This window comes from Dendrobates tinctorius, unplaced genomic scaffold, assembly GCF_039654945.1.
Source record: "Dendrobates tinctorius isolate UK_male_01 unplaced genomic scaffold, ASM3965494v1 ptg000104l, whole genome shotgun sequence".
Classification (NCBI taxonomy): domain Eukaryota; kingdom Metazoa; phylum Chordata; class Amphibia; order Anura; family Dendrobatidae; genus Dendrobates; species Dendrobates tinctorius.
In genome coordinates this window covers 11,965,025-11,977,884 of record NW_027361772.1, presented here as the reverse complement: position 1 = coordinate 11,977,884, position 12,860 = coordinate 11,965,025, and the positions used below count along the sequence as shown (strand labels likewise).

The following is a 12,860-nucleotide window of genomic DNA, read 5'->3' as shown; positions in this document are numbered from 1 at the left end:
TTTTGAGGTTGTGGGTTCTCCAGTACGATAGGTGTCATATTTTTACAGTTTCTTTCTTTTTCTCCTGCATTTCCAAAGATCCTCATTATTCGAGGTCATAAACCATACTCCGATCCCATCTCCTTTGATGGACTGGACCTTTCCTCCCGCTCAGGGCAAGAAGATGAAGACTCACTTCCGTCTTCAGATGAAGAGCTTCTGTCCCGGCCCCTCGGAGCCTTGCAGGATGCCCTTTACCCTCATTCTCCGCACAAGGCTTGCTTCCTGCGGCCTCTCAGAAGTTCTGCCAGCTCTGACAGTGAAGAAGGAGTTGAAACTAACGGAGCCACATCCGATACACCTCCTGAGCCGGCAGAGGAGGAATAGCACAGGGTGCGAGGAGACTGAAGCAGCGCAGCATTGAATGATTCATGGTACCTTTAGAATGAACTACCTTAACAGCTTCAGTTTCCTCTTTCAGAATCTTGTGGTACATAATGGGTGCTTGAACTGCTCCTACTTACCCCAAAGAGGAACCTTGCTGCTAACTCAAGGGGCGAGTATGAACCACATGAGGTACACTTGTGCCAGTCGGTAGGAGCATCGAACAAGACTCTTGTATGAAGTTGTTCTCATGATCAAATGTAGTTTATAATACTAATCTGAAGGTCAACGCTACATCTACAAGCTTTACCCCTCCCTAACAGCCACACCTCTGAGGGGTCAAGGGGAAATAGGGCAATTTACAGTCCCATATCGAATCCCCAACTTGCACTACATGGGCAAAAGAAGCCCCATCATTTTGGAAAATTAGTCTGTGACCCATTTACAGTTTTTCTAAGTGTAATTCTTCGTAAACTATATATGGATCAGTATTCCTGACACCTTTATACAGTATTTAGCAGGTTTCTCTACATCTTCTAGTCACAGACATGATACAAAGCATGTCTTAAAAGCATCCAGCTATTACATGGGTGATCATCTTCGTGTCATGGGGTGTCGTTTATTTTCATGGCTCTCCTAGTGATCACAGATGTACATCATGGACCCAATTCATTCTAGGTAGTGTGGTATCGATGAACCCAGTGTATGTCACCGTTGCGGTCAACATTGCCAGGTCCAGTACATACGGTGTCAAGTTTTATTTATAATAACCCTTAAAACCCCTGTAACAGGTGACCAAGTGATTCTTTTAAAAATGGCGGCATCCACTGTTTGCTCCATGAAGTGCCTCTGTCACAGTCCGTGATCCATCTCAAGCCCTGGCAATGACTGCCTCTACCAGGCACAGGTCTTCTACACCACCAGTAACAAGATGGCAGTATATACCTCTATATACGTCAAGGGAACACTTCTGATCAGCTTAATATTTAGTATTACATACCATACTGAACCTTAAAGGGGCCATCCACCTCACAATAAATGGATAATATATTAATAAAATACCCGGTGCTCTCCTTTTTATTCTTTCTGACATTCCCTTTAATTTCTGAGACTTTCTGTGTATCCATGGCTGCCAGCTTCCTCTATGACTACTGCGCTCTGGAAGACTGGGATACTCCCACTTCCTCCAGGCTGGTCCACTTAAGAGCAGGGGAGGGGGAGTGCCTCAGGCTAGATTATTCACACTGTTGTTCGGTAGTATGAGACATCCCCCCCTGTAGTTAGATGGACCAGTCCAAAAGAGGGAGGAGTGACTTAGTGTAGATTATGCACGCTGTTATGGTAATATGAGACACGCCCCCCTCCTGCATTCACGTGGACCAATCCAGTGCAGAGGGAGTGGCTCAGAGTTCCAGAGCACAGTGTTCATAGAGGAAAAGGGACTGAGAATCAGAAGGACTATGCCGGAAAGAATAAAAATGAGAGCAGCAGATATTTTAATTTTGTGACATTTTTCTTTTATGAGGTGGAGTGTCACTATCTGGCACTTCAGAGTCTCCCTTTAAGGGAACCCACATGGTTTGTATTTATTGATCGCCCTGGGAATGAGCGAGGCTGGTCCTGATCTGTCCAGACGCTACAACTACTACTGCCCCATCAGGCCCTGCATTTCTTATCATTTCAAATCCTCCGTTTCGCCCCAGAGTTCCCCTTTAAACGACTCCCAAAAATGGGAGATTTATTTGTTGTTGTGTATTCGTGTGATGTTTTCCCTCTACAGCCAATCTCAGGGGCTCCTTTCCGGGAACCCGCCTCCCATCGTCTGACCTCAGGGCTGTATGTACATCGGTTCTTATGGCACTGTGTCCATGAACTAAAAAGGGAATGTGACCGAGAGTTGTAAAAAAAAGTCGACCGCCGTCATTCATTTTTGTAACGTGGCTTCCCCTTTTCTATAGAGTATAACTTACCCATTTGGCAGCTGACATAAGAATCGGGTGCCTGTAAGAGTTTACCAAACTCTGCCAAGAAAGCCTTATGGCCGCACCCGCTAACCAGCCCGTTCTATGTCCTCCTCCTACCTGCAGTATTCCTGACACTCCAGGACAAGCCGCGTTACACTGTACATACTTCTATATGACTATTTTCGTTATTGTAAAAGCTTCGGACCGATCGTAACGATCACACGAGCGATCTGTGGCTCATTTTCTATTCTCATTGTTACCTACAAGGAGTCCGAGATATGAAATTTACACTAGCCTTATGTTTAATGTCTGTAGTCGCAGTGTTACAGACGTCTGGCATATTGTATAAAATGTAGAGCAGTCCCTTTAATTGTTGGGAAACTAATGGCCTTCATATTGCTCAGTTGTTTGTTTTTTTTACAGTGTCAAAAAAGTGGAGTCACTTTGTAAATGCACTACAATACTTACGGTAGCTTGTACTGACCCTAATGCTTCAGAGCTGTATTCGTAATTATGCGCCATATTCGGCTGACAGATCCTATACCTCCTTATGAATATCATTTTACCCATTTACAGAGAGATAATTACATGAAAAGGTTAAGAAAACTACACAAGCATCTCTTAATACACCATGGACCCATTCTGAGCTACAACCTGTGTTTTAATCCAGAGCTGTATTCCTAATTCTGCAGAGTTCTTACACCCCCAGCAATCCTTGCTTCTTCCAAGCAAATTTCCAGTGGCCTTCAGACCACATTTGAGGGTTTTCTCATTATCTCTACTGGGCTAAAATTGTAAGGTTCTTGTAAAAAGAATTTATCTCTTACAAAAATTCTTCTTTGTTCTCTAGAAAGGAAGGATTTTTCACTTTAGGCTACATTCCCGTAATGAGCTTTTGGTGAGTTTTTAACGCTGCACATTTTTTAAATCTATTTTACTTAATGGTGCAGAAAATCTGCAACATCAAAAACTCATCATGGGAACACAGCCTTATAGTTTTACTGCTCATTGCCTAGGTTACCGGCCACCTCTGCAGTGTATTAGCTGTGGCCAGCCTCCTAGTAAAGCAGCGTAGCGCTTACAAGCTCTTTATTATAGAGCTTGCAAGCACTGCTGTGTATCAGAGAGCGCACAGTTCAGATTAAGAGCTCATAGGATGCCGGTAGGTAGGGGAGCAGTGTATTTCTGAAGACCCATAATAGAAATAACAATATAAAGGGAATTTGTCAGCAGGTTGTGCTATGTAATCTGAGAGCAGCATGATGTAGGGACAGAGACCCTGATTTCAGTGATGAGTCACTTGCTGGGCTGTGTATTGCTGTTTATATAAAATCAGTGTTTTATTGGCAGATTATAATTAGAGGACTAGGTGTCTCGTGCCTCCTGGTCCATCCACACTCCCACCATTGATTAGCAGCTATCAGTAACTATACAGTATACACAGAAAGGTCCCAATCAGGGGTGTGGGTGGGGTTATACAGGGCTCAGCATTCTTGAGCTCTGCTAGATCTGCAGCAGAGAAAACGGTGATGTTTAACCCAGTGATAAAGAAGTGATACATAGCTGGAATCAGGGTCTTGGCCCCTACATCATGCTGCTGTCAGATTACGTAGCAAACGCCTGCTGACAGGTTGCCTTTAACAATCTCTGCTCGTCTATAAATGAGTCGTTCAGCGTTTGTTTATTTGCCTCAAATTATAAGTAAAAAATGATCTTTATTACAATCTGTCCCCTCAACAGCGCCATGTTACTGGCAGCACAACCTCTGGCTACACCGGGCGATGTGATGCCGATAACGATGTGTTTGGTACAATGCAATCACCAGACGAATGAGCGATTTGCACTGGATGATAATTGGGAACCAGCGATCTTTTGAGTCTATCACTTGATTGTTTTCCAAAGACAACCAGAAGAATTATGAATGCAGCTCTGGAGTATAAGACACACTCTAACAGGATCCGAATGGGACAAGTGCTGCATATATTTATATATGAAAGTTTATCAACACTTCTAAGTGCTTTACATGTAAAATGTTGATGTTCATATGTGTTAATTTTTACGGTTCGAAGCAACATGGGTGACTTGTAGCCACCGGGGGGTTTAAGTCTCCCCCACATGGAGCTTGTGGTGACATGACGGAAAACTGATGCCTGAGGCCTTGATCCTTATAGAGTCAAAGTATTGAAAATGTATAAAGTCTATACAATACAGATATATATATATTGACTTCACGTGCAATAAGCCCCCCGCCGCGGCGCTCCGCAGCGCTTCATTTACACTGATCTTCTATATTCCACGGGGAGATTACGGGATTCTGTCTGACATCTCATCCTCCGGCTGCGAGGAGCTGTGTACAGTGTCGGACGCTGCAGCGGACGGACCTCATCCCGGCGTTAGTGTCCCGTGCAGGGAGCGGCTCGCACCCCCGTTGTGTATATGTGTATAGTGTGTACATAGCACTAAATGTTTGTGTCGTTATGCGTGCCAAATGCTTCAGGGGCGGCAGCGGAGAGATAAAGGCTGGCGGTTCTCTGTCTGGGGTCTGGAAATGTGCCGGCATCGGGCTTGTGCGAGTGCGGAGATGTTCAGTACAAGGGTAAGTGTGAGATTAGAGTGATGCTCTGCAGTAAATGAGGCATTGTGCGGCTAGTGATGCTCTGCAGCACCATAAGGTATTGTGCGACTAGTAGGGATTGTGAGATTGAGGAAGACGCTTTACAGGCATGGTAGAGTGATGTTCTGCAGGGCTGTGGGATTGGAGTGGTGCTCAGAAGGCGGATGAGGAATTGAGGATTTTTAAAGCACATTAGTGATGCACGACTGTACATGGGAATAGCAGAGTTGTAGCCATGGGGTGTTGGCTCAATGCTCTGCAGACATGTAAAGCATTGGAGTGATGCTGTGCAGGCTCTTGGGATATACTTTAGTTCCTTGCAGTACACAAGAATGAAGTGTGATCTTCAGTCACGAGAAGGGTTGTATGCAGGGGGTTACTGGTATTAGGATGACCTTCTGCTGCCATATGTTGGCTGGTTGGTGAGACGCGATGGTCTGCAGACAGTGATTTAACACTTTGCACCTTTTTAGTTTTTCTTTGTATTATTGAACAGATTTCCAGAGTCCTCTGCGGTTCTGTCAACTTCTACCTGTCGTGTTATGATAGTGCCATACACCGCACACATTCTGCACTTTTCACCTGGTTAATATGACCCGTGTGGCCAGAGGATCCAGTGGGGATCGTTGTAGTGACCCCTGGGGGCCACAGCTTCACTGTATTCAATAAATACATTCACATTGATACTAATAAACTCTGTGTTCTTTTCTATCTGCTGCTTGCTGTCAGGGATACATTAACCTGCATGGGGCAGAACCAGCTGTATGACCGAGCCTAGGATGGGTCAGGCCCTGAGCTACGTCATAGTTACTCATACTCGCCCCACCAAGTCTACAAGTGTACTGTCTACTGGCTCTATACTGCAGCGAAGTGGGCACCTCATGGGTCTCTGGATGGTGCCGTCACTTGCCACCATACTACTTTCGAGGCCTATGCCTCCATAGATGACCCTCGCTGACATTCTGTATGTAAAAGGTGGAAAATAGAGTTTCTCCTTCGCCTCATTGAGTGACAGAGGACTGTGGGTGTATGCTACTGCCGCCATGAGGCTGACACTAAGTGAATGGGAAAAAAGGTTAGATCCTCCTCCTTAGTATACACCCTCGCCCCATTGCAGGCAAAACCAGTTCATGCTTAGTGTCCATTGGAGGCACACGTCTGGTTTTCTCCCAGACTTTTTTTTTTTTTTCCTATGAAAATGAGACGGGGCGATGGACCCTATTGAAAGGGTCCGATCTCCCCAAACCAACAACAGGCGAGCACGTGGAGTGTCGCCTCCACGTATCCACTCCCGCAATGTGGGACATGATGCAGACCGGACTCAGCCCTGGCCACCCTAAGGTATTGAATCCCTAGGCTGTACAGAGGCATACGACAGTCTTTGCGGCCCCCACTGCATCACCAATGCCAAGGACTGCGGTGGTGGACAGTCCCTCTCATCCCCTATGGGGAAGATGGAGCTAGGGTGCCTGCACCGTCCTTTGTGCAGCCCCCCTTCTAACCTGAGCTGGATTGAAGCGCTCCATCATGGGGGATCATGGAGGAGGGTGGCCTGGGAGGGCTCCTTTAGGTGTTCCCCGGGGCAGTCCGGCCCATAGGCCTGATGTCCCTATTCCCTGAGTGCCGTGCGGGTGCAGCTTCCGCTGCAAGTATGGCGCCATTGGGCACCGTAGCGTCCGGCAACGCCGGATCCTTGCGCCCTGGCCTAGGCCTCTGTGTCCGGTGGGCCCGCTCCCCTCGCGGGCGGGCACCAAAGATCCAGTCCGCGGCTTCGGCCGACGCTAGGCCGCAGGCGGAAGTCCCGCCCCCCTCGACGTCTCTTCCATCGGGCCCGCCCCCCCAGGCTCAGGCGGGCGCGAAAAATTTAGCCCCCAGCTTCGACCAGCACTAGGCTGCAAGCGGAAATCTCGCCCCCCAGGACGCCTTCCGGCAGCCCGCCCACAACTGAGGCGCGCATTTTTGAATCAGGAGCAGCCGCTCCGCACTTCCAGGATGGTGAGGGGGCACAGTACTGGGGTAAGTGCTACCCCCAACCACCCGAAACAGTTGACAGCCTCATCGAGGCCATGAACCAGACTTGGGATTGACGATGAAGCCAATTAAGCGAGTCAAGTGGCCTCAGAGTATTTGGCACTCACCCAGAGTTTGAGGACATAGTGAAACAACACAGGGAACAGTCAGACAAGCGTTTCTCATTCCAGAAGGTGCTAGAGGCAAGATACCCATTTACCCCTGATCTCCGTAAAAAGTGGGCGGAATCCCCAACGGTAGATCCACCCATGTCGCGCTTGGCCTCTAAGGCTGTGTGCACATGTTGCGGTTTCTGCTGGCACTGCGGATCCGCAGCAGATTTTGCTGCGTTGTACAGTACCATTGTATTCAATGGAAATCAAAAAACGCAGTGCACATGCTGCGGATTTTTCCGCACGGATTTGCTGCGGTTTCAAATGCGCAGCAAGTCAATTCTTTGTGCGGAATCCGCAGCAGTTTTACACCTGCTCCATTGTACAGGTGTCGAAACGCAGGTCTCTTGACCTGCGGATTTATTTGCGGATTTAGTCAGATCCGCACGGAAAAATCTGCAGCCCCATCCACAACGTGTGCACTCACCCTAAAACCCTGTTATCCATACCTAATGTTTCCTCTATCAAGGATCCCACTGACCGTCTCATAGAGAGCTTGGCTTGCTCAGTGTTTGAGGCGTCAGGTTCAGCACTCTCCCCCTCGTTCGTGGCAACTTGGGATAGCCAAGGCCATGGTTTCTTGGTCAGAATCATTAAACAGAGCCTTGCAGGGTATGGACCTACCAGCAGATGTATCAGAAATCGCAAATCAGATGACTTTCTTTGGCCGGACACTACTTAATCAATGCGTCCTTAGATGCGGCTAACTGCGCGGCACTCGCTGCTGCGAATGCAATTTCCATTAGGAGGGCTCTGTGGTTGAGGACATGGCGGGCAGACTCAACCTCCAAAAAATCCCTAAGTTCCCTGCCTTATCAGAGCGGCTGTCTATTCGGTGAGAAGTTAGATCAGCTCATCTCTGACTCCACGGGGGGGAAGAGCAGTTTTCTCCCTCAGCAAAGGGTAAAGGCCATTTCGTCACCAGCTTCAGGCACGTTTCCGGTCCTTTCGCAACCGCAGGTGGGCTGCAGCTGCCAACCCCGCCGCTTCAGGTCTTACCAACCAGGACAGGGATCGTCAAGTCTCATATAGAGCCAACCAATTGGGGGGGATGCGTACCCACCAGCCCAGGTCAAGGGGACCTAGGTCCCAATGATCTTCAGCCAAATGACTCAAGGCAATTTCCGGGCGACACCAGCAAGATAGGCGGTCGCCTACTTTGGTTTTGCCACGTCTGGCTCACCATCGCACATGATACATGGGTAAGAGAGCTGGTATCTTCGGGGTACAAGGTAGAATTTGTCAAGTGCCCCCCAAGACTTTTTTTTCTTTCCCTTCCTCCCAAAGCCGATACCCGGGCAAAGGCTTTACTCAAGGCCATCGAATTGCTCCAGCACAATGGGGTCGTTATTCCCGTTCCGGAAAATGAGAAATTTCAGGGCTTCTATTCCAACCTGTTTACATTCCCCAAAAAGGATGGGACTGTCAGACCCATTCTGGACCTGAAGCTCCTGAACAGATTTGTCAGGATCAGACATTAACAGATGGCGTCTCTCCGCTCAGTCATATCTACCATGGGGCGGGGAGAATATTTGGCCTCTATCGACATCAAGACGCCTACCTGCACATCCCCATTTTCCCTCCGCATCAAAGATTTTTACGATTCGCTGTCAACGGCCTACATTTCCAGTTCGCAGCCCTGCCCCCATAGTGTTTACAAAGGTCATGGCGGTCGTCATCGCCATCCTGCACTCCTGGGGCATAGTCGTCTTGCCTTACTTAGACGACCTCTTGGTCAAGGACCCTTCATTTCGAGCATGCGAGGAAAGCGTCAACATCTTGCTAGATACTTTTTCCCGCTTAGGGTGGTTGGTCAATCTGAAGAAATCATCCCCTGTTCCGGCTCTGAGGCTTTCCTTTTTTAGGATGATCTTCGACACCTCCCGAGTGTTGGCAATTCTCCCTCGGGACAAGGCCCTAGCTCTCCGGCAGAGAGTCCAGGCACTTTGCTAACCAGTCCCTCATACCATTCGTTTTTGCATGAGGGTCTTAGGGAAAATGGTGGCAGCAATGGAAGCAATTCCATTTGCCCAACTCCATCTTCGTCCCTTGCAGCATGCCCTCTTGGCATCTTGGGACAAGAACCCATTTATTCTCAACCACCAATGCTGATTGTCCGCACAGGTCAGACAGGCACTCGGGTGGTGGACAATCAGTTCCTCCCTTCTTCAGAGTAAACCTTTTCCTCCGGACCATTGGCTGGTGGTCACAACCGACGCCAGTCTCCTCGGCTGGGGAACGGTTTTTCGCCATCATACGACCCAGGGACGTTGGTCGCCGCGGGAAGCACGCCTCCCGATCAACTTGCTAGAGATACGAGTGATCCGGCTGGCTTTGCAACATTTCCATCATCTTCTAGCAGGCCGTCCCGTCCGGATTCAATCGAAGAATGCCACGGCTATGGCTTACATAAATCATCAGGGGGGCACCCGCAGCAAGGTGGCCATGCATGAGGTGGGGCATGTCCTCCACTGGGCTGAGAGAAACCACTCGGTGATGTCGGTGGTCCACATCCCGGGCATAGAGAACTGGACGGCAGACTTCCTCAGCCGACAGGGTCTTGCGTCCGGGGAATGGTCACTACACCCTGAGGTCTTCCGGCAGATTTGCCAACGTTGGGGAACTCCGGATGTGGACCTGATGGCCTCCAAGGTGAACGCCAAGGTGCCCACGTTTGTCACTCGGTCCCGGGACCCGCAAGTGATCGCCGTGGATGTGTTGGTTCTGCCATGGAACCAGTTTCGCCTCCCATACCTATTTCCTCCGCTGCCACTACTTCCGAGGGTCATCAGGAAGGTTAAGGCAGAGAGGGTTCCAGTAATTCTGCTTGCCCCAGATTGGCCTTGTCGGACGTGGTACGCAGACCTAGTGCAGCTACTCGCTGACATGCCCTGGCGGCTGCCAGAGCGCCCAGACCTGCTTTCCCAGGGCCCAGTCTACCACCCGAACTCAGGGGACCTGTGTTTGACGGCTTGGCCGTTGAATCTTGGATTCTGACCCAGGCTGGGTTCGGCCGCAATGTGGTTGCTACAGTGGTTATAGGCGGGAAGCCCGCCTCAGCACATATTTACCACCACACCTGAAAGATTTTCTTCCTATGGTGTAGGGAACGCGGTTGTTCTACACTGAGATTCTCTATTCCCAACATTTTAGCCTTTCTCCAGTCTGGCTTAGACTCAGGTTTAGCTCCAAGTTCCATCAGGAGACAGATATTGGCCTTATCCATCCTGTTCCAGCGCAGGATTGCTACCAATCTGCAGGTAAACACCTTCATTCAGGGGGTCTCCCACTTGGTACCTCCCTATAGGGCCCCTCTGGACGCCTGGGACCTTAACCTGGTCCTAGGCGTTCTGCAGGAAGCTCTGTTATGAATGGGTCACAGAGAAGAAAAAAGCAAAACAAGCTAAGTCACAGAAAACCAGAGAGGTTGGTAACTATGCAGATTGCAGATCCCTGATCCTACCACACAACTAGCAGCAGCTGTGGAGCGTACCTACGATGTTCCTAGACTGTTATGAATGAGTCACCGTAGGAGGCAAAAGCAACTATCAGATTGCAGACCCCTGAACCTATCAACACAACTAGCAGTAGCCATGGGGGGTTCCTATGATGCCCTAGACCCCTTGATCACAGCCGGAGAAATACATAGGCCTAAAGAAAGAAAGGGGAAATCTAAACTGCCCCAGAGCAGACCCCAAAGCAATAGGCAGCCCCCAACATATAATGACGGTGAAGCAAGATGAAAATACTAACACAGAAAGATAGACTGAGCAAAGACGGGGCCCCAAAACTACCTAGATAGGAAAGGACAGGAAGGCTGCTGTCTGCAATCTGCCAAAACCCTATCAAAGACATAAGCCAACCAGCTGATATGAAAAAGGCCCTGAAGCAGCTAGGCTTCAACAACTGAATCAGCCGGGGCTGGCTGACCACACAAAAAACTGAATAGACCAACAAAATCAAGTGTGAACATTAGCAGAAAAACTTAGCTTTAGATGACTGGAACAGAGCTGAAAACCAAGAGCTGACAAGCCAGAAGGAATCACCAGCAACTGAATAGGGCGTCGGCTGTCTTAAATCCAATCTGAGACTCCTGAGGTCCAATCGTCATCCTCATTCTCAGGTGGCAGATCTCCACCGATCAAATCGGCCTCACTACCTCCTGTTACCACCAGAGGGATTCTGGAAGGAGAACTCACAACTGGTGAACCAGAGAATGAACTCACAACAAAACTCCATTTGAACAGCTACAAGATGTCTCTTTGTCATACCTTTCCTGGAAGGTAGTGTTCCTTGTAGCTATAACATCAATCAGGTGGGTCTCGGAGCTGGCAGCTCTATCCTGTTGACCCCATTTCTGATTTTGCACAAGGATAAGATGGTTCTCAGACGAGCTCCTCCTTTTCTGCCGAAGGTCGTTTCCTCGTTTCATATTAATGAGGATATTGTCTTGCCCTCTTTTTGTCCAGCATCGGTACACCGTGTGGAAAAGGCTCTTCATACGTTGGACCTGGTGAGAGCTCTCAGGAGGTATGTGTCACGGACGGCATCCTTTTATCAGACAGACCCGCCTTTGGTGCTCCCTGAGGGTCGCAGGAAGGGACTCGCTGCCTCAAGGTTGACCATAGCCAGGTGGATTTGGTCGACTATTCAGGAGTCTTACCGCATCAGAGGAGCACCTGTTCCAGCAGGGATCAGAGCACACTCCACTCGGGCGGTGGGCGTTTCTTGGGCTCTTCGGCACCAGGCATCGGCAGAACAGGTCTACAAGGTGGCAACCTGGTCCAGTCTGCACACATTCGCAAAGCACTACAATATCCATACTCAGGCTTCAGCGGACGCGAGCCTGGGTAGAAGGATTCTCCAGGCAGCGGTGGCGCACCTTTAGACAGGAGGTGCATGTAGCTTAGACCGGTGAGTCAACTTCCCACCCAGGGACTGCTTTAGGACCTCCCACAGTCCTGTGTCCCCCAATGAGTCGAAGGAGAAACCGGGATATTTGTGAGTACTCACCGTAAAATCCTTTTCTCCAATATTCTCATTGGGGGACACAGTACCCACCCTGTTAGCCAATTGGCTCTTTTTTTTTGGTTACTAATATGTATTTTTGATAGTAGGTGGGTTTTCTAGACATGTTACCTGCATTAAGGTTGATTGTCTTTTTTATCTCCTACTGCTTTTGCACAAAACTGGTTTCACCTGCAATCGAGGCGAGAGTGTATACGGCGGAGGAGGAGCTAACTTTTTTCATTCACTTAGTGTCAGCCTCCTGGCGGCAGTAGCATACACCCACAGTCCTGTGTCCCTCAATGAGCGTCTCGGAGAAAAGGATTTTACGGTGAGTTATCACAAAAATCCCTGTTTCTGTCACGCGTGACTTATGATACAGCAGCAGATGGTCCATCTGCCATAACAATAAGGCTGTGACTATATAGCAGCCTTGACTTCGACGTAGTCCATGTGGCCAAAAATCACTCCATGCCGCTGTGATATCACGCAATAATGCAGGTGAATGGAATTGCACTGCGACCTGCAGGTTAACATCGCGGCAGGCAAGTTAAAAAAGGTTGACATCAGTTTGATTTTTTTCGACTTGCTTGTCACAGCGATACCTTGTGAAATGCAATGAGAACCCCATTCTCCTGCCTTAAAGGGGTTTTCCCATAAGCAAAGTAGATTGTAATAAATAGATCATGGAATAATAAGTTCCACTATTGGCTGTGTTAAATAGAAATG

General features: G+C 48.8%; 1 protein-coding gene across 4 annotated transcripts in view; it reads left to right on the top strand.

Annotated features, from left to right (window-relative positions):
- The window catches only part of EVI5L (ecotropic viral integration site 5 like), a 70,995-nt gene extending 65,360 nt beyond the window's left edge, over positions 1-5,635 (top strand). For all 4 annotated transcript variants that reach the window (XM_073588758.1, XM_073588757.1, XM_073588755.1 and 1 more), the window contains one exon: positions 79-5,635. In XM_073588758.1, the coding sequence (XP_073444859.1) occupies positions 79-366 (288 nt within the window). In that variant the 3' untranslated portion in view covers positions 367-5,635. The remainder of the gene's footprint in view (positions 1-78) is intronic.
- Positions 5,636-12,860: the final 7,225 nt, after the last annotated feature.